Source organism: Rhineura floridana, chromosome 1, assembly GCF_030035675.1.
Source record: "Rhineura floridana isolate rRhiFlo1 chromosome 1, rRhiFlo1.hap2, whole genome shotgun sequence".
NCBI lineage: Eukaryota > Metazoa > Chordata > Lepidosauria > Squamata > Rhineuridae > Rhineura > Rhineura floridana.
Genome location: NC_084480.1, coordinates 283,131,943 through 283,154,988, shown reverse-complemented (window position 1 = coordinate 283,154,988; position 23,046 = coordinate 283,131,943). Strand labels below are relative to the sequence as shown.

The 23,046-nt window shown below is 41.4% G+C and overlaps 1 protein-coding gene across 4 annotated transcripts in view; it reads right to left on the bottom strand.

Annotated features, from left to right (window-relative positions):
• TMEM67 (transmembrane protein 67) overlaps positions 1 to 23,046 on the bottom strand; it is a 66,125-nt gene that overhangs the window by 25,314 nt on the left and 17,765 nt on the right. For all 4 annotated transcript variants that reach the window (XM_061602971.1, XM_061602943.1, XM_061602952.1 and 1 more), the window contains exons 7-16: positions 21,758 to 21,820; positions 16,319 to 16,473; positions 16,107 to 16,215; positions 13,949 to 14,035; positions 12,092 to 12,157; positions 11,102 to 11,261; positions 3,471 to 3,594; positions 2,825 to 2,930; positions 1,321 to 1,377; positions 1,128 to 1,226 (exon numbers count right to left, since the gene is read on the bottom strand). In XM_061602971.1, coding sequence (XP_061458955.1) covers positions 1,128 to 1,226; positions 1,321 to 1,377; positions 2,825 to 2,930; positions 3,471 to 3,594; positions 11,102 to 11,261; positions 12,092 to 12,157; positions 13,949 to 14,035; positions 16,107 to 16,215; positions 16,319 to 16,473; positions 21,758 to 21,820 — 1,026 coding nt within the window. The remainder of the gene's footprint in view (positions 1 to 1,127; positions 1,227 to 1,320; positions 1,378 to 2,824; positions 2,931 to 3,470; positions 3,595 to 11,101; positions 11,262 to 12,091; positions 12,158 to 13,948; positions 14,036 to 16,106; positions 16,216 to 16,318; positions 16,474 to 21,757; positions 21,821 to 23,046) is intronic.

Below are 23,046 nucleotides of genomic sequence, written 5' to 3'. Positions count from 1 at the left end.
TTCCCATGCTACATCTAGCCTGGGGAAGGGCCATAGTTTAGAGGCAGAGCACATACTCTGCATGCAGAAAAACCCAGAATCAATTCCCAGCATCTCCAGTTAAGACTGGGAAAGATTCCTGGTCTGAAACTCCTGAGAGCTGTTACCAGTCAGTGTAAACAATACTGACCTAGATGGACCAATGGCCACTCCTCAGTTTTGGCTTCCTTTGACTGACTATCTGCAACTTTGGGTCCATTTAAAACTGACTCTCCTTCATACTGATTACTATGATGGGACCATCTTCCTGGTTCATAATCCTGACTTTTTCTGACAACACTTTTAACTATTTCCTACTGGGTCTCCTTCCACATTTTATCAAAACCCTCTGCAGATCATGGCCAACCGTGATCACAAAGATTCTCAGGGCTTCATACATGACACTGTTTCAGCCCACATACCAGCCACACTCTTCGCAGCTGCAAGTATAAAAGAATGGTTGAACCTTTTGCCTAAACCTCAGCATCTCCAGGTAAGGCTGGGAGACAACCCTGCCTGAAACCCTGGAGAGATGCTGCCACTCAGTGTAGACAATACTGAGCTAGATGGACGAATGGTCTGAATCAGTATAAAGCAACTTCCTATGTTCCTAACATCTCCCTAGTTGTTTCTCCCACAATCTATTTGGAAGCTTCCCTCAACAAGAGACATACAGGGCACAAACGAAGACCTACAATGGGAAGCACATCTCCAGCAGACAGTTGGTGTTATGTAGTGGCTAAGAGTGTGAACTGTGTACCTCAGTCATTAAAACATTAGGATTTCATTATTCTATGTCCTCACATCCACTATATGGGGTAATAATAATGGCCAATTCACAGAAGCTGTAGAAAGATTATTGAGATTATGTACATGAAGATACCCCAAAGTGCTATATAAATTGTATTATTTTAATTGAATGAAACATCTGGAATATAGTTTTGGTTGTGAAGGAAGGAGATACACAAAGGTCTGATCCTAACCCACAAGTCATATAACAAGTGGCAGATAACTGTTTGCTTCCTGCAGCCCTTCCCAAATGTCCAGGACCACAGGGGGAGAGGGAGAGAGAGAGAGGCAACATATTTAGGACTCCCAGTCATTCATACCTGTAAGTCAATCATGGGGCTCCCTATACGCCTCTTCCAGCCAGCAGTTTTGAGAAGGGACCATAGAACTGCCACACCACCCAAAACACCTAGTGCTATCTGCAGGAAACAAAGATTTATGCTTCTGCTGCTTTTTTTACAAAATCAAATATACGGTAAAAGAATTAACATTTGATCCAGAGAGAAAACTTACATCAGTCTGAATTCGAGCCTCTGACTGGTTCATTTCGTAGTTGACTGAGAAGGACACCTGAACAGTGAAGCAATTCTTTTAACATTTTAATAAAATAATATATCCTAAATGCCACATTTCATGCTGCATTAAATTACACAAACTTAAATGTGAATAAGGAAAACAATGTTCAGTTATGGGCTAATTTCATGTGCTGAGTGCTTTCAGAAGCTTTGGCTCAAGAATTTGATGGCATAAAAGCATGACAAGCAGGCTAAGGACTTTCAGTAGGAACCATGAACATTACCGAAAGAAATCAACAACACAGTCAATGACAACAGAAAGGACAACAGGTGTTCTGAAGAAATTCTAGCTTTGTATGAAAATTAGACTGCAGGTCTGGATTTGAAGTTCTTGTAACCTAGACAGAATACAGTGATGGAAATGTCTGCCAATGTCTACATACAGAATTAGATCTGGAGTATGGAAGATACTACCACAGATCATCTATGCCAGAGACTTGGTATGTCACCTTGGGCAAATCACATACAGACGGGAATGTAGTCAACAGTGTAAGATGAGAATAACAGCAATCCATCTCACAGAATGTAAGATGATAAAGATTGTAATTCCTTTTGCAAATTAAAAATGCTATATAAATATTTTTTAGTAACAGTTATAATCTGGTGTGCAAAAACATTTGCAACTTTAAGCACCAGTGTGGAAGAAGGAAGAAATTGAGAACTTATACCAGAGAGGTGAGATCCTGCTCTTGCAGTCTTATCTCTCTCCTGCATCCTCCTTTTCTTCCAAGCAGTGCTTGAGAGTTAGCAGGGTTCAAGCCTATTCAGCAAATCACTGTTTCTGCAGTGAGTAGCTGCTGGTTGCAATTAGGAACCAAGAAGTAAGAAGGGGAAAGGATCAGGACCATGCATATAAGAACATAAGAAGAGCCTGCTTGGTCTCGCCAAAGGCCCATCTAGTCTAATATCCTGTTCTTACAATGGCCAACCACATGTCCATGGGAAACTCACAGGCAGGACCCAAGTACAACAGGACTCTCTGCACCTGTGATTTCCAGTAACTGGTATTCAGAGGCACACAGCTGTGACTTGGCAACACACTTGGGAAAAGCAGAAGCTACTGAGAATCATAAAATCATAGAATCATAAAATGGAAGGGGCCTATAAGGCTATTGAGTCCAACCTCCTGCTCAATGCAGGAACCCAAATTAAACTTTTTGACTGACAGTGGGCAGGCAGAGTTAAAGAGGCAATGCATATTTTTATTCAGCATATTCGGACTCTTTTAAAAACATGACAAATTTTTCAGTCAATTTAAAATGTGAAATCTGTACAATTATGGCCACATTGTTTTTGCCAGTTCATAAATAGTTAGTTGTTCATTATTCACTTTTGGCATTATATACCTGGATTATGCAATTTTTGATTGATTGATTGATTGTGTTACTGTTAAATGAAGCTAGGAAAATTCAAGATAATGTAGGAGCTATGTAATAACTCACCACCACATTCTCAGAACTAGGATTTTGGACCAGAACATCACTGTATCCAATTGTAATCAGAGGTGGATAAATGGCTCCTTTCTGGGTGTTAGGCACAAGACGAATACTGCAGAAATATACAGAACACAATGTTAACTGGGAAATAAGAGGAGATGAGAAATTAGACCCTTACAAAAAAGAGATCTCTGATAAATGAAACTGGATATCAACAATGGCTATAATGATCTATTGCAATGTATACATATACTCTGAGTGGAAATCAATTTTAGGTTGCCTTACTGTTGATTTTCTACAATGAACCACTTGCACAGAATAGGAGTTTCCTTTCAAAATTACCCTTCTTCAGTAATAACAACTCTCACAGAGCAGACTTCATACAAAGGCTTCACCTGTGCTTACTGCATCTTACTTGCAGGTAAATTACTTCTTTAGATTGAGGTTGTTAACTGCCTAAACTGCAAACCAAGAAATCAATTGGGCTTACTTCTAAGCCAACATACACAGGATTGTATTGTTAGTCTGCAAAGTGCCTTACAATATTTATTAAGTCTTTTCTCACAACAAACTAATAAGGTAGATCATGATAATGTCAAATTTACAGTTGGGAAGCTAGAGTTGAGGTTGTTCAAATTTCATGTGAACTCACCTTACTGTTATTTCACTAGCAATTCGGATTATTTTTGGCTGGTTTCCCAAGTCATTTTCTCGCCCACTTAGGGTATCTACCAAAAACATTCGACGTGTCAAAAGCCAGTTGTTCATATTGCTACCTTTGAAAAAGAAATGGTAAAAATGCAGTTGTTTAAAAGAGAAAGCTTTAATATAGAATAGTAGAAGTGGAATGAAGAAATAAAGATATATGCTTTTTATAAAATATGTGGCAATGATACGTACTATATAAACTAGGGTAAGTATATTTTCAGAGCAACTTTATTTATTTGTTTTCAGACACAGGTTTACTAAGCCATGGTTCTAAACCAAACGCGAACAATTAAAGTATTATTCACTAATAGGCAAAAAACCTTGCCATTTAAGAATGTACCTATAGCCCACAGATATTTCTATCAAACTTTAAAAAGCAGGGACATTGGGCAGCTATAGTAAATGCACCAGGGGAGCAGGAGACCTGACCTCCTCTCTGAGATATAGGACTGCCCTACAAATTTGTCAAAATGCAAACACAATTTGGGTTGGTCTTTCACAGTCCAATCCACTTGCTGTGTAGCTTAGAAGAATTTGGTAACATGGGCCTCTGAGCATATGGTGAGTGGTGGCAATATCTGCCATCTCCAAAGATGGAGAATTATATTTTTGTATGTTGGTTGGTGTTCTTACTTTGCTTCTTTCCTGTGTTACTAATGTTTCTACAGAGAATCTAAACTGGAAAATTTTATTTCCCTCATTATTCTTTCTAGAAATCTGTGTCAAACTTATTTTTTATTAATTTCAACGCCTTTTTATTGGTCAATGTCATATAATGGTGAAGACAGCCTTTTGTATTTCAAATTGTTGGTTATGTTCTATTTCTATTTTGAGTGCATTAACAGTTGAATCTGAAACTGCAGTTTGGTGTAAAATCAGACTGATTATAATATGTTCCTACTTCAGGAATGACTCTAGCTGTTGGAAAAAAGAGAATGCATGTTTCAGCCTGCTATGTTTAAAGCACTTCATTTAAGGCAAGGTGGGCACGGTCAAAAACATACAGCACACCTAGAATTTTGCTAGAATATATTTCACCTCCCACCGTTTTATCTTGTGCAAATTGAGACACTCCTGAGGTCCAATGGAGACTATTCTGCAGAAGTCAGTGCCATTATTATGTTTGGAGTTTTTTGAGTATAAATTTTGCAAGGTGTTGCTGATGCAAAAGTAGGGAACAGATAAGAACTAAGAATTGTGGGGAAATGCGGCTTAGGTGACAGAAATGAAGCAGGAGAAAGACTTATTGAATTCTGTGAAGCCAATGATTTGTTTCTTGCAAACACATTTTTTGAGCAACCAAAAAGACGACTGTACACGTGGACATCACCAGATGGTCAATATAGGAATCAAATTGATTATATAATTGGAAACAGAAGATGGAGAAGTTTCATACTTTCTGCAAAAACAAGATCAGGAGCAGACTGCAGTACAGATCATGAACTGGTCGTATCGAAAATCAGAGTAAAGCTAAAAAAGAACAACAAAGCAATCATCATGCCAAAATACAATTTAAATAACATCCCAGAAGCATATAAAGATCAAATAAGGAACAGATTTGAGGCTTTAAATTTAGTTGACAGAGAACCAGAAGAGAACTATGGACTGAAGTCAGGGACATTATCAGGGAAGAATGCAAAAAGACAATACCTCTTGTTAAAAAGAGAGAAAGACCTCAATGGATGACTGAAGAAACTCTTAAAATGGTTAAAGAGAGAAGGAAAGCAAAAGCAAAAGGAGATAGAAACACAGTCAGAACCCTAAATGCAACTATACAACGACTAGTACATAGGGACAAAGAGAACCATTACAATAGTTCTTGTATAACAATAGAAGAGAACAACAAAAAAGGTAGAACAAGAGCCCTATTCCAAAAGATTAGAGAAATGAAAGGGAAATTTAAACCACCAGTAGGGATGTTAAATAATCAACAGGGGAACACACTGACTGACCGAGATGAAATAAAAGGAAGATGGAAGCAATACACTGAAGAACTCTACAAAAGAGATGCAAGGATGACAGATTCATTCATGGAGGAACCATATGATGAAGAACCAGAAATTTTAGAATGTGAGGTGAAAGCTGCTCTTAAAATTCTTGGAAGAAACAAATCAACAGGAATAGACGGCATACCAAGAGAGTTGCTACGAGCTACTGAGACTAAATCCGTCCAAATTTTGACAAAAATTTGTCAAGAAATATGGAAAACTAAGTAATGGCCCACAGACTGAAAGCATTCAATATATATCCCACTTCCAAAGAATGGGGATCCCAGAGAATGCAGTAATTACTGAACTATTGCCTTAATATCTCATGCAAGTAAAGTAATGCTCAAGATTCTACAACAAAGACTCTTACCATATATGGAGCAAGAAATGCCAGACGTCCAAGCTGGATTTAGAAAGGGAAGAGGCACCAGAGATCATATCACAAACATACGTTGGATAATGGAACGGAGCAAGGAATTTCAGAAGAAAATCACCCTGTGCTTTATAAACTACAGCAAAGCCTTTGACTGTGTAGATCATGAAAAACTATGGAATGCTTTAAAAGAAATGAGGATGCCACAGCATCTGATTGTCCTGATGCGCAACCTATACTCTGGACAAGAGGCTACTGTAAGGAAAGAATATGGAGAAACCGACTGGTTCCCCATTGGAAAGGGTGTGAGACAGGGTTGTATTTTATCACCCTATTTGTTTAATCTGTACGCAGAACATATACAGAAAGCGGGATTGGACCAAGATGAAGGTGTGAAAATTGGAGGGAGAAACATCAACAATTTAAGATATGCAGACGTTACCATACTCTTAGCAGAAACCAGTAATGATTTGAAACGAATGCTGATGAAAGCTCAAGAGGAAAGCACAAAAGCAGGACTACAGCTGAACGTCAAGAAGACTAAAGTAATGACAACAGAAGATTTATGTAACTTTAAAGTTGACAATGAGGACATTGAACTTGTCAAGGATTATCAGTACCTCGGCACATTCATTAACCAGAATGGAGACAATAGTCAAGAAATCAGAAGAAGGCTAGGACTGGGGAGGGCAGCTGTGAGAGAACTAGAAAAGGTCCTCAAATGCAAAGATGTATCACTGAACACCAAAGTCAGGATCATTCAGACCATGGTATTCCCGATCTCTATGTATGGATGTGAAAGTTGGACAGTGAAAAAGGTGGATAAGAGAAAAATCAACTCATTTGAAATGTGGTGCTGGAGGAGAGCTTTGCGCATAACGTGGACTGCGAAAAAGACAAATAATTGGGTGTTAGAACAAATTAAACCAGAACTGTCACTAGAAGCTAAAATGATGAAACTGAGGTTATCATAATTTGGACACATAATGAGAAGACATGATTCACTAGAAAAGACAATAATGCAGGGGAAAACAGCAGGGAGTAGAAAAAGAGGAAGGCCAAACAAGAGATGGATTGATTCCATAAAGGAAGCCACAGACCTGAACTTACAAGATCTGAGCAAGGTGGTTCATGACAGATGCTCTTGGAGGTCGCTGATTCATAGGGTCACCATAAGCCGTAATTGACTTAATGGCACCTAACAACAACAATAGGAAACTTCACTAAAATTGCAAAGGAAATCAGACATATTTAAAGTGACCATCAGAACTATATCAACTGTCTTAATAATGTTGCTTCCTCCCTGCTAAAACAAGATCAGCACAGCACGTCTTCTTTCTATTATTTGGGCTGAGTGCAGGTGTTGCCACCACTCACCATATGCTCAGAGGCACGTTACCAAATTCTTCCAAGCTACACAGCAAGTGGATTGGACTGTGAAAGAACAACCCAAATTGTGTTTGCATTTTGACAAATTTGTAGGGCAGTCCAGTATCTCAGAGAGGAGTTCAGGTCTCCTGCTCCCCTGGTGCATTTACTATAGCTGCCCAATTTACCTGCTTTTTAAAGTTTGATAGAAATATCTGTGGGTTATAGGTACATTCTTAAACCGAAAGGGTTTTTTTGCCTATTAGTGAATTTCCCTGCTTTTTAATCCGGGAGGTAAGAAATGGGATCCTGTGCAAGCTTGCTGAGAATGGATGGATCATTTGCATGCTTATTGAGTTCAGTGGGATTTACTCCCCTGCAATCATGCTTAGGATGGGTGAAACTGACCACAGAGGATGGGGAGGGCAGGAGAAGGGGAGGAAAGGCAGAGTGTAGGACTGGGATGGGAGCAGGCAGGAGGGGGAGGGGAATAGAAGGACAGGTTTGATCATTTGCATGCTTATTGAGTTCAGTGGGATTTACTCCCCTGAAATCATGCTTAGGATAGGTAAAACTGACTGGGGGGAGGGAGGGAGGGCTGGAGTGGGCAGGGGAGGAGGAAGAAGGAAGAGGGGGGAGGAGGAAGGGAGAGGAGAGGGGAAGGAGGGGAAAAAGCAGGTCTGATCATTTGCATGCTTATTGAGTTCAATGGGATTTACTCCTATGCAATCATGGTTAGAATAGGAAAAACTGGCCATGGGGGAGGAGGGGGAGAAGGAGCATATTGGAAGGGGGCAAAGGAAGGGGGAGGGGAGGGCAGGTTTGATCATTTGCATGCTTATAGAGTTCAATGGTATTGTTGCGCGCCTCCCCCAATCTCTGAGCGGTGAGATTTCCAGGGTCCCTGCGCTCCTCCAGGGTTTGGTGTCCTTTGGGAAAGAAGGTCAGCGGAGACTGCAGTGTCTATGAAATATGGTTTATTTATTTACACACATTCCAACCTGAGCTTCCCAATGGAGGGGTTCAAGGCATCAGCAGTCCAATATCCAGCTTTTCCATCTGGGTTGCAGGAGGTACCTCAAAGGCCATGGTGCAGAGAGCCAGTCTCTCTGCCTGCCTTCCAGTTCCCAGCAATTCTCTAGACACAACTCAAAACTACAAGTCTCTGCTGGGCTCCAGGAAGGGGTGGATGCTCTCCTGAAGAGTTTCGATGACAAAAGGGTCTTCCTGGCCCATTCACCATTGCTGGGCAACTGATAGGCCCATTATCTTACATGGCCAATCTATTTGGTTAACAAAGGAGAGACTCATCTGACCAGCAGAGTGAGTTTCTGTCCCCAAGGCATAGGATTCCAAATCAGAGGTGGGAAGGGGACCCACAGGAATCATCCATCCCAATCTCCATGCTCATAACAGTATTTACTTGCATGCAATCATGCTTAAGATAGGTAAAACTGACCATGGGGAGGAGGAAGGGGGGGAGGAAGGGGAAGGAGGAGATTGGAAGGGGATAGGGAGGGAGGGGCAAAGGAAGGGGGAAGGGAGGGGCAAGAGGGAGGGGATAGGAGGAAGAAGGGAGGGTGGGTTTGATCTAGGGTTGCCAGGCTCAGGGCCTGAGAATGATTCTGTATCTTTAAGAGAAGAGAAAATTCAGCCAAGTGCAGGCTTTCTTGCAACACTGTAATGGGAAAACCCCCAAGGTGAAATTCTCCCTTCCCCCCTGCACAACTCTTGGAGGCTGGGTCTGCCAACCCTAGTTTGATCATTTGCATACTTTTTGAGTTCAATGGGATTTATTTCTGTGCAATCATGTTTGAAAATGGAAATGGACTGCCTTCAAGTCGACCGAAGTTATGGCGACACTTTGAATAGGGTTTTCATGGTATTCAGAGGTAGTTTTACCATTGCCTTCCTCTGAGGCTGAGAGGCAGTGACTGGCCCAAGGTCACCCAGTCAGCTTCATGGCTGTGTGGGGATTCGAACCCTGGTCTCCCAGGTCCTAGTCCAACACTGACCCAGGGGAGGGGCGGGGAGGGGAGGAGAATCCCTTTTCCTTTCCAAAAGGAAAACATTGTGAACAGTATAATTGCTTTTCAGCGTTTCCCTCACCTTTTTATTCTACAGCAGGCACATGTAGCCTCCCACCCAAATTCAAACTGAAGCAGTCCCTGGCCACATCCACATTTCACTTTGGACAGTCATGGCTTCTCTCAAAGAATCCTGGGAAGTGTAGTTAGTGAAGGGTGCTCAGAGTTGCTAGAAGACGCCCTGTTCCCCTCACAGACCTTCAATCAGAGTGGCTGACTGTTAAACCACTCTGGCCACTGGAACTCTTGTCAGTGGAATAGGAGCTGAGAGCACCCTTCACAAACTATACTTGCCAGGCTTCTTTGGGGGAAGTCATGACTGTCTCACATGAAATCAAAGTCCGGTGTGGGTGTGGCCCCCTGGTTAGCCAAGCCCAGCAGCTGTGAGGCTTTTAGAACACTGACAGTTTGTTCTTACTGAGCATGCTCACCCTTATCATTGGCTTCCAGCCAAAATTTATTAAATTAATTAAAAATCAGCCAGGCATTTTTTTTACTTTTAAACTGCAGAAGGTGAAGGTCAGAGTATGGGGCAAAGTCAGTATTAGGATTACAGGTACTCTGTGAACATGGCTGATTTTTAATGAATTTCAACAGATTATGAGAACTCTCAGAGAAAAAAGTCCAAAAGGCTCTGGGTTTTTTCCCTCTCTTTTTAGATTTTGAACTCTCTGTTCTCTCTGCCTGTTTTGTGTATTGCCATGAAAATTTACATGGTTGCTAAGCAAGCCTTTCTGAGTTCAGGACTATAGGTTATGTAAGATTTTGTTTTGAAATGAGCTTATGGGAAGCATCAGAATGGCATGGGGGGTATTTTCAATTTAACATTGCGGAATGTGAAAAATCCACGCTGGCTATAGTATACAGCCACTCTTGTGGCTGTATAATAAAAATTATCTCTCACAATTCTGACAATCATTTCAAAATCAACCACCTCTTCATATAAATTACATCAGTTTCTCCCTGAAGTCAATGAAATTGTTTGGACATAACTCTAAATTATGCTGTAGTGTTATGTGAATGAGTCTCAGGATTGTGTGTCTTTCTACTTTCTCCCCTCCTCCTCCTCTGGCAAGGCCATGAGAAGATTAAAAAAATGCTTCTGTTTTTAACAAACTATTTAGAGCTATGTTCAATCCTGGTCAAGCTGTGGTTAATCTTAACAATGCTTTACTGAAATGGGCCAACTTAAAACAGTAGTTTATGAAGTTGGTTTCTTTCGATAAATAATAGTTAAGATTAACCACAGTTTAGGGTATGGATGTAACAGTAACCTGTAGTTAATTGAAATCAGAAGTGAAAGCTTCTTATCTCCTCTGCACTGGTGATGAGGGGAAGGGAGAGTGCACAAGCCTAAGGCTCATTCATGTAATGCTAAAGTTAAGATCATTGCCACCCTTCTCTCTTCTTTAGATTATCACCACCCCAAACTTTTTCTTTCACAAGATTCTTGAGAGGAACAAAGAATGTGGTGTTGCTCTGGCACCACCCAGTGCTGGTATGGAACCTTGAAACACTACAAGGAACTATGGCCCTTGGCAGAAAAAATGTCCCCTATTTCTGACCTTACCACAGTTGAACATCATATCCAAACAAGGCCACTGTGTACAAAAGACTAGTGTGATAGTAGATCCTAAATACGATTACAGATAGAGTGAAACAATAGATTTATCACATAACTAGAATTATGGAACGTATTAAAGTAACAAGGTATATAAACTAAATCAACTCACTGAGAACAGGGTCAGAATATTTTTACCTTGGTTCACAAACATTTCATTATACTGAAGATTTAAGTTTAACACTGGCACTGCCCAAAGATACTGTTGTCCATCATCTTCATCATAATATTCAAGGAATACATCATAAAACATAGGATTAGAAAAATCCTTTAAAATTTTGGAAACCGAGACTGTACACTGTACAAAAAAGCATAAAGTCAAAATTAACTAGAATAAAATACGTATCTTCCATATTCAATAAAAAATCCCTGAAAAACTTAGAAGTTGCAAATTCATCCCATGAAATCATTAATAAATACTTCCCTTTCACAGATTGAAAAGCATAGACATGTAGTTACTTTCTAACAATCAAAATAACGGTACAGAGAAATGATTCAATCTGCTTCAAAAATTGTGCTGCCGAGCAGGACTTCAGACTTGAAAAAATAGCTCTATTTATCCTCTTAAGAACTTAAGAAGAGCTCTGGAGGGTCAGACCAATGGCCAATCTAGTCCAGCACTCTGTTTTCCACAGTGTCAGTCAGATTCCCATTGTATACCCTCAAGCCCAGCTTGGGGGTATAATTTGCCATCTCCTGCTTTTATTCCTGAGGTAGTATATAGCAATCATGACTAGTAGTCATTGACAGCCTTACCCTCCATGAATCTGCATAATCCCTTTTTAAAGTTGTCCAGGTTGGTATCTATCACTATATCTAGCATTAATGAATTTTACAGTTTAACTATACGTGCTTTTTACTGTCCTGAATTTCCCAACATTCAACTTCATTAGATGACTCCTGGTTCTAGTTGTATGACAGAAAGAGAAAAATGTATCTCTTTTCTTTCTCCACACCATACCTAACTTCCTGTCCTTCCTACCCTGCTTGCCTTGTTTCTAAATGAAAAAGCTCCAAATGCAGTAACTTTTCCTCACAGGAGAATGGCACGAGACCACCCATCACGTTGCTTCTCCTTTTCTACAGTTCGTATGAAAATATTTAACAACAGTTTTAGATTATGCTTACTTTTTGTTGGTAAGTTGTCCCAAAAATGTAAGCAGCATTCAGTTTAGTTAGTGTGTCTGGGCAAAGCTACATTAAAAAAATAATAATAATGAAACATTTGGCATTCTTCAGTGCAGTCTTCTCAATCCTCTAAACAAAAAACAGCTGTACCTATTACTTTTTAAAAAAAGATAAAGAGAAGTTTTAAAAGTACCAGAAGAAAGTATTGTGACAGTAGATGGTCCTTTAAAGGCCATCAATGGTCCCCCCCTTGTGGAACGTTGTCTTCCACCAGAGTTTTGAAACATTTCGGAAGAGACAAGCAGGTTTGACTATGCCATATGTAGATGGAAAAAGAAATGTAACCTCAGTCATCTCAATTCCTTCTGCTAACTTCATGTGTAAGTGATCAATAAAGCAAATGTGTATAAAACATGAACACTTGTGCTTATCAGTGGTTCTTTCTCAAACTGTGGGGAGGTAACGAGCCGGGTACCACAGGGCTCAGTCTTGGGCCCAGTGCTCTCCAACATTTTTAATAATGACTTCGATGACGAGGTGCAGGGAACTCTTATTAAATTTGCAGATGACACAAAATTGGGAGGGACAGCTAATACCCAGGAGGACAGAAACAAAATTCAAAGTGATCTTGATAGGCTGGAGTATTGGGCTGAAATCAACAGAATAAAATTTAACAGGGATGAGTGCAAAGTTCTACACCTAGAAAAAAGAAACCGAATACATAATTATAAGATGGGGGATACTTGTTTCAGCAATACTACATGCGAGAAGGATCTTAGAATTCTTGTTGATCACAAGCTGAGTATGAGCCAACAGTGCGATGTGGCTGCAAAAAAGGCAAAAACTATTTTAGGCTGCATTAACAGAAGTATAATTTCCAAATTGTGTGCAGGACTAGTTCTCTATTTGGCACTGGTTAGGCCTCATCTTGAGTACTACATCCAGTTCTGGACAGCAAACTTTAAGAAAGATGCAGACAAACTGGAACAGGTTCAAGGGAGGGCAACAAGGATGATCAAGGGACTAGAAACAAGGTCTTGTTAGGAGAGACTGAAAGAACTAGACATGTTTAGCATTGAGAAGAGAAGACTGAGGGGAGATATGATAGTACTCTTCAAGTATTTGAAAAGTTGTCACACAGGGGAGGGCCAGGATCTTTTCTCGATCATCTCAGAGTGCAGGACACAGGATAATGGGCTCAAGTTACAGGAAGCCAGATTTCAGTTAACCACCAGGAAAAATGTCCTAACTGTTAGAGTGGTACAACAATGGAACCAATAACCTAGGGAGGTGGTGGGCTCTCTAATGCTGGAGGCCTTCAAGAGGCAGCTGGACTTGTCGGGCACGCTTTAACTTGGATTATTGCAATGAGAAGGGGGTTGGACTCAATGGCATTATAGGCCCCTTCCAACTACTAGTCTATGATTCTATGATTTGCAGACAACAAAAAAATAATGATAATTAATCAAACAGTCCTTTATTTAGTGGCTCCAGCAAGCACATAGGGGCTCCAATGCATACTCAAAACTCTCTGTGAACAAGGGCTGCCATATTCACTTCAACATCAGAGAAAGCTCTATGTTCACAAAGTTTTACTAGACACTTAAGTAAATAGACCAGATTCAGCTTATGTTGATCTCTGCATGTTCTGAGCCATTTTTTCTTCTTTGCTAATTTGCAGAGATTGCAAACTATGTAGCTATGGAAAGAAGAGATACACTAGATACTATTCATGGCACACACAAAAAGCAATGTTTCCAAAATTAACACCAGGTGATATTTTCATTATTTTCCTCATGCGCTTCACTGGTCTAAACATAATCCATTATGTATTATAAAAAATAAAGACAAGCTTACCTGCAGAACACCACCTTCTAAATACTGCCATTTAAGAAAATTTCCTTCTGCATCATATGAAGCTGCAATAAACTGCAATTTTATATTCTGTCAACAAAATTAAAATGCTTTAAGAACTGGGAATAAAAAACAACTAGTATACCTCTTCTGCAATTTTGTAAAACAATGTTAAAGAAATTCAGTTATCAAATGTAAACCTCCCCTTCATCATCTAGCTCCAAAAACAATTATCATGAAAATGTGAAAAGTTAATTTTGCTGTCCTCAAACTATGATGGGAACAATGACCATATTTTAACTAAAAACATATCAATGAAATGAAAGCAGAATTCTAAATAATAAACCAGGATCCAACATGATCCTGAAGTGTAAGTTAGAACTGTTTCAACAAACAACACCCTGGCCCAGAACTCTCCCCCTCCCTGGCACTACTACTTGTTTGGTCTAGAACAGGGGCTCCCAATTTTTTCCCCCATGGACCACTTTAACATTACCAAGGGTCTGCCTGTTGTAGCAATCGTCATGCACTGTGCTAGATGCTGTATGATTTTTAATTGTATTTTTATAGCTTCTTTTACATCTTATATATTGTATTTTGTTGTATTGAATTCTATGAAATTCAAATTGTAATACAATATATAAGAAACAAAAGAAGCAATAAGAACACAATGACAAATCAACATGATTATTTAATGCAATGGATGCACATGGAACACAAATTGAAGGTATTTGCTGAGGTGTAGATGGGACTGGTTGCCAAAGACAAAAAATCAGTGTAAGGAGTGGAAAAAGCTGAAAAGGTTTGTAAAAGCACTCCACATATGATCTCCGTTATCTACAAAAAATCCCTCAAAACCTGCCAGTATTTCCCCTTTTCCTCCGCCGCCTTTTCCCTTCCCCAGGTCATATCTATTTTGTTCCTTTTTCTTTACAAACCTTATCATGCTTTATGTTTATGTTTTTAGTTAATGTGTTCCTTTGTTACTGATTTTATTCTATATTGTATTTTAATCTCATTTTGTACACCGCCCAGAGAGCTATTAGCTATGGGCGGTCTAGAAATGAAAATAAATAAATAAATAAATAAGTCATGTAGCCGATCTCATGCATATTTACTCAGAAGTAAACCCCACGGAGATCAATAGTAAAAGTGCCTAGGACTGCAACCTTAACATCCTATGCACCTTTACTCAAAAGGAAGCTTAACTGTGTTCTATGGCCCTTACTTGCAAGTAAGCATCATGGTTTGCAGCCTTGAAATCTCTTATTCCCCCCCTTCACTCAATTTCAGGCAGCTGAGGAGAAACACTTTCACTTTTGAAGGGTTTTGGTGATACATTAAAGGAGGCTAGAAAACGGGGGGGGAGGGAAAAGGATGTGTGGAAGGTGTAAGAGGGGACGGCAGCAGTTGTGAAAAAGGGAGAGAGTGGTTAGTGAAGCCCTCACTTGCAACTGCCTTGGCACACAGGCATGCGCAAACTCTAGAAGAGAGAAAGGGCGGGAAGGGCCACCAGAATGGATACCAAGGGTGAGGAGGGAGAGATAGACTACCCACCTTTTGCAGCCACCATAGTTAGAGTTGGAGGGCTGGCTAAAAGAGGCTGCTACCCCTCTCCACCTCCTAGTGAAAGGTACTTTTCACATCCAGTAATCTTCCCCATCCCAAAAGGAAGATTTAGAAGAAAGTACGACAAACGGGAATGTGGTATGCTCTGCTCGCCCTGAGGAAGGGAAGCTGAACCCACAGTGCAAAGCCTAAGAGCAACGAAGAGGGAGCAGTTTCAGCTCCAGACCTTCACAGACATACCACAGACCACCAGCATGAAGCTCATGGACCACTGATGGTCCATGGACCACAGTTTGAGAATCTCTGGTCTAGAAATTAACACTTATTTGATAGTTTACATTATATGTGATACATGAGCATCTGTCTGTTATCAGTCTGCCTGTAAGCTCTGCTTCCTGCTGGGTACTGGCTGAGCTATTGCACATAAACTCAGTAATAAAGTGTTTGAAAAGAATTCAGCTTCTTTGGGTAAAATGAAAGGTCGGTTTGGCTGGGAAGACCATCAAGAAAACTATGTCAGTTTAGGACCTAGCAGATATACTTGTGAAATATAGATAAAACATAGATAACCCGATACTTTTAATGAACTTACCTTGTTTGTTCCTTTAAAAGTGAAGCTAGTAGGAAACTGGGTTGTGTCAAGAACCTGTGAAGCTAATCCTGGCTGGTCACCATAGTACAGCCATGGAAGGCTCTGTCTCCTGCAAACAGTTATGTGATGTTTATTGTAGCCTATCACTCGCTATTAATTTCTAGAAAATATCTAGCATATATGAATAAAAATGAATAGCAAATGCCACACACCAAAATGATATTGAATGAACAGTACCAAGTCCAGCAGTATTTGCATAGACATATTGAAATAGACCACATGCATCTGTGTTGGCAGAGCTCAGACTATTCATGTTCATCACACACATATTTCCAAGTGCTTGGCAAGATGTAAGGTTGGAGTACAGCTGCAAGGAAATAAGCCAAAGACAACCGTTACCAGATTGTAAAGATATTTCAAAACTGAATATACAATTTTATTAACATTTCTGGCACTCTTCAATTTTGTTTTTAATGCACTGGGAAGCTTTAAGTAAGATTGGAAAGAGACATTCTGCAGCACAGAAGAGCAGCCAGTGGAGAAGTGATAAAGTGTTCCTTCTCAAACTGGGGGAAGTTAACAAGTGGGCTACTGCAGAGCTCAGTCCTGGGCTCAGTGCTCGTCAACATTTTTATTAATGACTTGGATGGGGAGGTGCAGGGAATGCTTATCAAATTTGCAGATGATATAAAATTGGGAGGGACAGCTAATACCCTGGAAGACAGAAACAAATTTCAAAGTGATCTTAATAGACTGGAGTATTGGGCTGAAAACAACAGAATGAATTTTAACAGGAATAAGTGGAAAGTTCTACACCTAGGGAAAAAAAACCAAGTGCACAGTTATAAGATGGGGGATACTTGTTTCAGCAGTACTACATGCGGAAGGATCTCAGAATTGCTGGTGATCACAAGCTGAATTTGAGCCAACAGTGTGATGTGGCTGCAAAAAAAGGCAAATGCTATTTTAGGTTGCATTAATAGAAGTATAGTTTCCAAATAGCATAATGTATTAGTTCCCCTCTACTTGGCAATGGTTGGCCTCATCTTGAGTACTGCATCCTGTTCTGGACACCACATTTTAAGAAGAATGTGACAAAATAACAGATTCAGAGGAGGACAAGAAAGATGACCAGGGGACTGGAAACAAAGCCCTATGAGGAGAGACTGAAAGACCTAGGCAAGTTTAGCCTTGAGAAGAGAAGACTAAGGGGAGATATGATAGCACTCTTCAAGTACTTGAAAGGTCGTCACGCAAAGGAAGGCCAGAATCTCTTCTCAATTGTCCCAGAGCACAGGATGCAGAATAATGGGCTCAAGTTGCAGGAAACCAGATTTCAAGTGAACATCAGGAAAACTTCCTAATTGGTAGAGCGGTAAAACAACTGAACCGATTACCTAGGGAGGTGGTGGGCTCTCTGTGATGTCCCTGTGTATATATGACTGTAAATATGGTAAGTGTGGTTTTATTAGAGTGTATATGGTAAGTGGACTGAGTGAGAGGGGGGAGTACATGCGCTGGAATGTTGGAGAATGTTGTATTATGATTGGCTGAGCGTTTCAGTTTCTGAAGGTATAAATGAGAGGATGATGGTTGGGGGAAGAGTTCTGTTGGTGGGAGTTCTGAGGGAGGCTGTTGGTTGGTTTTGTGGGTTGGATTGGATTACGCTGGTAGTGAAGCAGGTTATTGACAACTAGAAATATAAAGAGAAATGCATCTGATGAAACCATACACTTGTTAACTATACCTTTAAGTAATCTTGTTATTCCTGTGTATATAAATAAATATTTCTTGGTTTACCAGAACGCCTGATCCTTGGCTGGGTTACACAGACCAGAAGCGTGGGCAGGGCATATACCAAGGTTGAGAAACAGTATCAATGGTGACAGCAGTGAAGAGATAGTGTAACATCATCAAGTATCCAGAGCTACCCAGGGCTGTATTCTTTATTCACTAATAAGCAAAAAACCTATTAGAATTTGGTAACATGTGCCTCTGAGCATATGGTGAGTGGTGGCAACACTTGCCATCTCCAAAGATAGAGAATTATATTTTTGTATGTTTGCTGGTGTTCTTCTTACTTTGCTTCTTTCCTGTGTTATTAATGTTTCTACAGAGAATCTACACTAGAAAATTTTATTTCCCTCATTATTCATCCCAGAAATCTGTGTCAAATTTATTTTTATTAATTTCAAAGCCTTTTTATTGGTCAGTGTCATATGATGGTGAAGACAGCCTTTTGTGTTTCAAATTGGAGGTTACGTTCTATTTCTATTTTGGGTGCATTAACAGTGGAATTTGGACCTGCAGTTTGATGAAAAATCAGACTGATTCCAATATGTTGCTACTTCAGCAATGACTCTAGCTGTTGGAAAAAAGAGGATGCATATTTTCAGCCTGCTATGTTTAAACCACTTCATTTAAGGCAAGGTGGGCACAGTCAATTAAAAACATAGAGCACATCTAGCATTTTGCTAGAATATATTTCACCTCCCACTGTTTTATCTTGTGCAAATTGAGACACTCCTGAGGTCCACTGGAGACTATTCTGCAGAAGTCAGTGCCATTATTCCACAATTATGTTTGGAGTTTTTTTAGAATAAATTTTGCAAAGAGTTACTGTATTTCACATATTCACAGAAATAGAAACAAAAGAAAATGATTTCCTATAGGAAACTTCACTAAAATTGCAAAGGAAATCAGACATATTCAAAGTGACCATCTGAACTATATCAACTGTCTTAATAATGTTGCTTCCTCCCTGCTAAAACAAGATCAGCACAGCACATGTCTTCTTTCTATTATTTGGGCTGAGTGCAGATGTTGCCACCACTCACCATATGCTCAGAGGCACATGTTACCAAATTCTTCCAAGCTACACAGCAAGTGGATTGGACTGTGAAAGACCAACCCAAATGGTGTTTGCATTTTGACAAATTTGTAGGGCAGTCCAATATCTCAGAGAGGAGTTCAGGTCTCCTGCTCCCCTGGTGCATTCACTATAGCTGCCCAATTTCCCTGCTTTTTAAAGTTTGATAGAATAGCTGTGGGCTATAGGTATGTTCTTAAACCACAAGGTTTTTTGCCTATTAGTGAATTTCCCTGCTTTTTAATCCGGGAGGTAAGAAATGGGATCCTGTGCAAGCTTGCTGAGAATGGATGGATCATTTGCATGCTTATTGAGTTCAATGGGATTTACTCCCCTGCAATCATGCTTAGGATAGGTGAAACTGACCACAGAGGATGGGGAGGGGAGAAGGAGGAGAGGAAATGCAGAGGGGAGGTCTGGGAGGGGAGGAGGCAGGATGGAGAGGGGAGAAGGACAGGTGTGATCATTTGCATGTTTATTAAATTCAGTGCAATTTACTCCCATGCAATCATGCTTAGGATAGGTAAAACTGACCGGGGGACGGAGGGAGGGAGGGCTGGAGTGGGTAGGGGAGGAGGAAGGGAGAGGAGAGGAGAGGGGAAAAGCAGATCTGATCATTTGCATGCTTATTTTCAATAGGATTTACTCCTAATGCAATCTTGGTTAGGATAGGAAACACTGACCATGGGGGAGGAGGAGTGGGAGTGGGAAGGAGCGTATTGGAGGGGGGCAAAGGAAGGTGGAGGGGAGAGCAGGTTTGATCATTTGCATGCTTATAGAGTTCAATGGTATTTACTTCCGTGCAATCATGTTTAAGATAGGTAAAACTGACCATGGGGAGGAGGAAGGGGAGGAGGGGGGAGGAGGAAGGGGAGAGAGGTGCAAAGGAAGGGGGAGGAAAGGGGCAAGAGGAGGGGATAGGAGGAAAGAGAAGGGAGGGTGGGTTTGATCATTTGCATATTTTTTGAGTTCAGTGGGATTTATTTCTATGCAATCATGTTTGAAAATGAAAATGGACTGCCTTCAAGTCAATCCCCACCTACTGCGACCCTTTGAATAGGGTTTTCATGGTAAACGGTATTCAGAGGTGATTTCATCATTGCCTTCCTCTGAGGCTAAGAGGCAGTGACTGGCCCAAGGTCACCCAGTCAGCTTCATGGCTGTGTGGGGATTCGAACCCTGGTATCCCAGGTCGTAGTCCAACACTGACCCAGGGAAGGGGCAGGGAGTGGGAGGGGAGGAGATTGGGTGGGTGGGCACTGGGCAGAAGGGAAGCCCCTTTCCTTTCCAAAAGGAAAACATTGTAAACAGAATCATTCTTTTTCAGGCTTTCCCCCACCTTTTTATTCTACAGCAGACACATGTAGCCTCCCACCCAAATTTAAACCAAAGCTTTCCCTGGCCACATCCACACCAGGCCTTTATTTCACTTTGGACAGTCATGGCTTCTCTCAAAGAATCCTGGGAAGTGTAGTTAGTGAAGGGTGCTGGGAGTTGCTAGGAGATGCCCTGTTCCCCTCACAGACCTTCAATCAGAGTGGCTGACTGTTAAACCATTCTTTCAGGGGAATAGGAGTCTCTTAGCACCCTTCACAAACTACACTTTCCAGGATTCTTTGAGGGAAGCCATGACTGTCTCACATTAAATCAAAGTCTGGTGTGGGTGTGGCCCTCTGATTAGGCAAGCCCAGCAGCTGTGAGGCTTTTAAAACTCTGACAGTTGGTTCTTACTGAGCATGCTCTGCGCTATCATTGGGTCCCAGCCAAAATTTATTAAATTAATTAAAAATCAGCCAGGCATTTTTTAAACTTTTAAACTGCAGCAGATGAAGGTCAGAGTATGGGGCAACGTCAGTATTAGGATTACAGGTACTCTGTGAACATGGCTGATTTTTAATGAATTTCAACAGATTATGAGAACAGAGAAAAAAGTCCAAAAGGGCTCTGAGGTTTTTCTCTCTCTTTTTACACTTTGAACTGTCTATTCTCTCTGCCTGTTTTGTGTATCACCATGAAAATTGACAGGGTTGTTAAGCAAGCATTTCTGAGTTCAGGACTATAAGTTATGTAAGGTTTTGTTTTGAAATGAGCTTATAGGAAACATCAGAATGGCATGGGGGTATTTTCAATTTAACATTGCTGAATGTGAAAAATCCCCGCTGGCTATAGTATACAGCCACTCTCGTGGCTGTATAATAAGCACAAAGATACAGGGGGTTGTGGCCTGCAAGTGCACCCAGACACAAAGTATCAATAGGCCAGGAGGAGACTAAGGCACAGTCTCAAGGCAATATTGAATTACAGGGAGTGACTGGTGGTGCTGCCTAGCAGTGGGATCTTGAGAGATCTTTGCTAGAGCCAGTGAGAACCATTTAAAGACCAGGACCTTGAGGTGGGACAGTGACAAGGCAGTGACCACAGGCAGGATCCTAGCATGTGGCACCTGAGGTGGGATCCTGACAGGAAGGGGCCTGACACTCTCCAACACTGGAGGCCTTCAAAAGTCAGCTGCACAGTCACCTATCGGGTATGCTTCAATCTGGATTTCTGCATTGAGCAGGGGGTTAGACTCCATGGCTTTATACGCCCCTTCCCACTCTATGATTCTATGATAAAGTCAATACCTGTCAGTATCAAGAGAAGCTGCAACCAGGTTTCAATACACAAGTTATCCGTGGAACACACAGGTTAATAGGTTAAAACCCCAAAGTAAGAAATATTACTAATACACATAATTTATCAGTAATCTTGTTCAATGAGAAAATTCTTCTTCAAAACTTACCCAGCAAGCAGCTGCAGATGCTTGCAGGTTTTTCAAAAACCATGCTGATATCAAGGTGATACCCTATAAAGAAGAACAAAAAAAATCAAGCTGTTACAGCAGTCCAAATTGTTTTCGCTTGAGGGACAACAGTGGGACCTTAACTCAACGACATGTTCTATTTTAATGCCACAGTGGTTGTGGGAGGATTGAACTGCAGTGGATACATTAACTATACCGAGAGGGCACCATTGCATCTACTCTGTTTTAGATTGAACATTGACTGAACATTAGGAAAAACGTCCTAACAGTTTGCTGAGCCACAGCTTCCCCAGGGAGAGGTGTCGGAGGAGGACGAGGCTTTCAAGGGCGTTGAGGGAGGAGGAGTTGCTGTCAGCCTGCAAATTCCCATGGACAGCCCTCCAGTCGACGCGGATCCTGCTCCATCTGCAAGCGCTCCAACAGAGTCATTGGGAAGCGACCTTACGTCCGCACCAACTCCACCCCCTGGGATTCCCAGCCTGGCACTTCAAACGCTTCCCTGCCAACATGCTCCTTGCCCTCTGTGGTCGAGTCGGCACCTACTGAGCCTGTGCAGTCAGATGAACAGCCAGAGGATCGTCCCCCCTCACCCTGAGTGAGACGATGCGACAAGCGGGACGGTCAGAAGGTGGTACTTTGGAGGAGTCAGAGATTACGAGTGGAGACCTTTCCTATTTAAGGCAGCACCCCCGATTGGGGTGCTGAGTCAACTTACTTCACACGCTGCAGAGCATGCCTAGGTAGCTCAGGTGGAGTCAATAGTGAGTTAGCATAGACAGGTCTATGAAGTGCACTGCTTTTGATGTAACCATTTCTCTAATAAAGCAAGAATTGATTCCAGCCTCGCCTCCGTCTCGTGTCTTGCACTCTGGGCAGGACAGCTTGACTCAGCCTCCATCTCTCTTCCCCAACACTCCCATGACTGACAACATGGAGACTAGTGGTGCCGCCGAAGGGGAACTTCCAGTGACCATTGAAGCCTTGTATGCCGAGCTCCAGAACCTCCAAGCCGCGACCCAGAACTTACAACTCGAGAACCAGGACCTTTGAGCCCTGATATCCCAGGGAAGCACGGCACCGGCAGCCACGCTGCCTGCCTGAATCAAGTCTCCCGTGGGGCTACCCTCCTCTTATGGCAGCCAGAGTGACCAGTTCACCATGTTCCTTGCCCAGTGTGAACTATACATACGCATACGTCAAGCCGAGTTTCCCACAGACGACTAAAAGGTGGCGTTCATCCGTCTTCTGGAAGGGGAGGCCGCCAAATG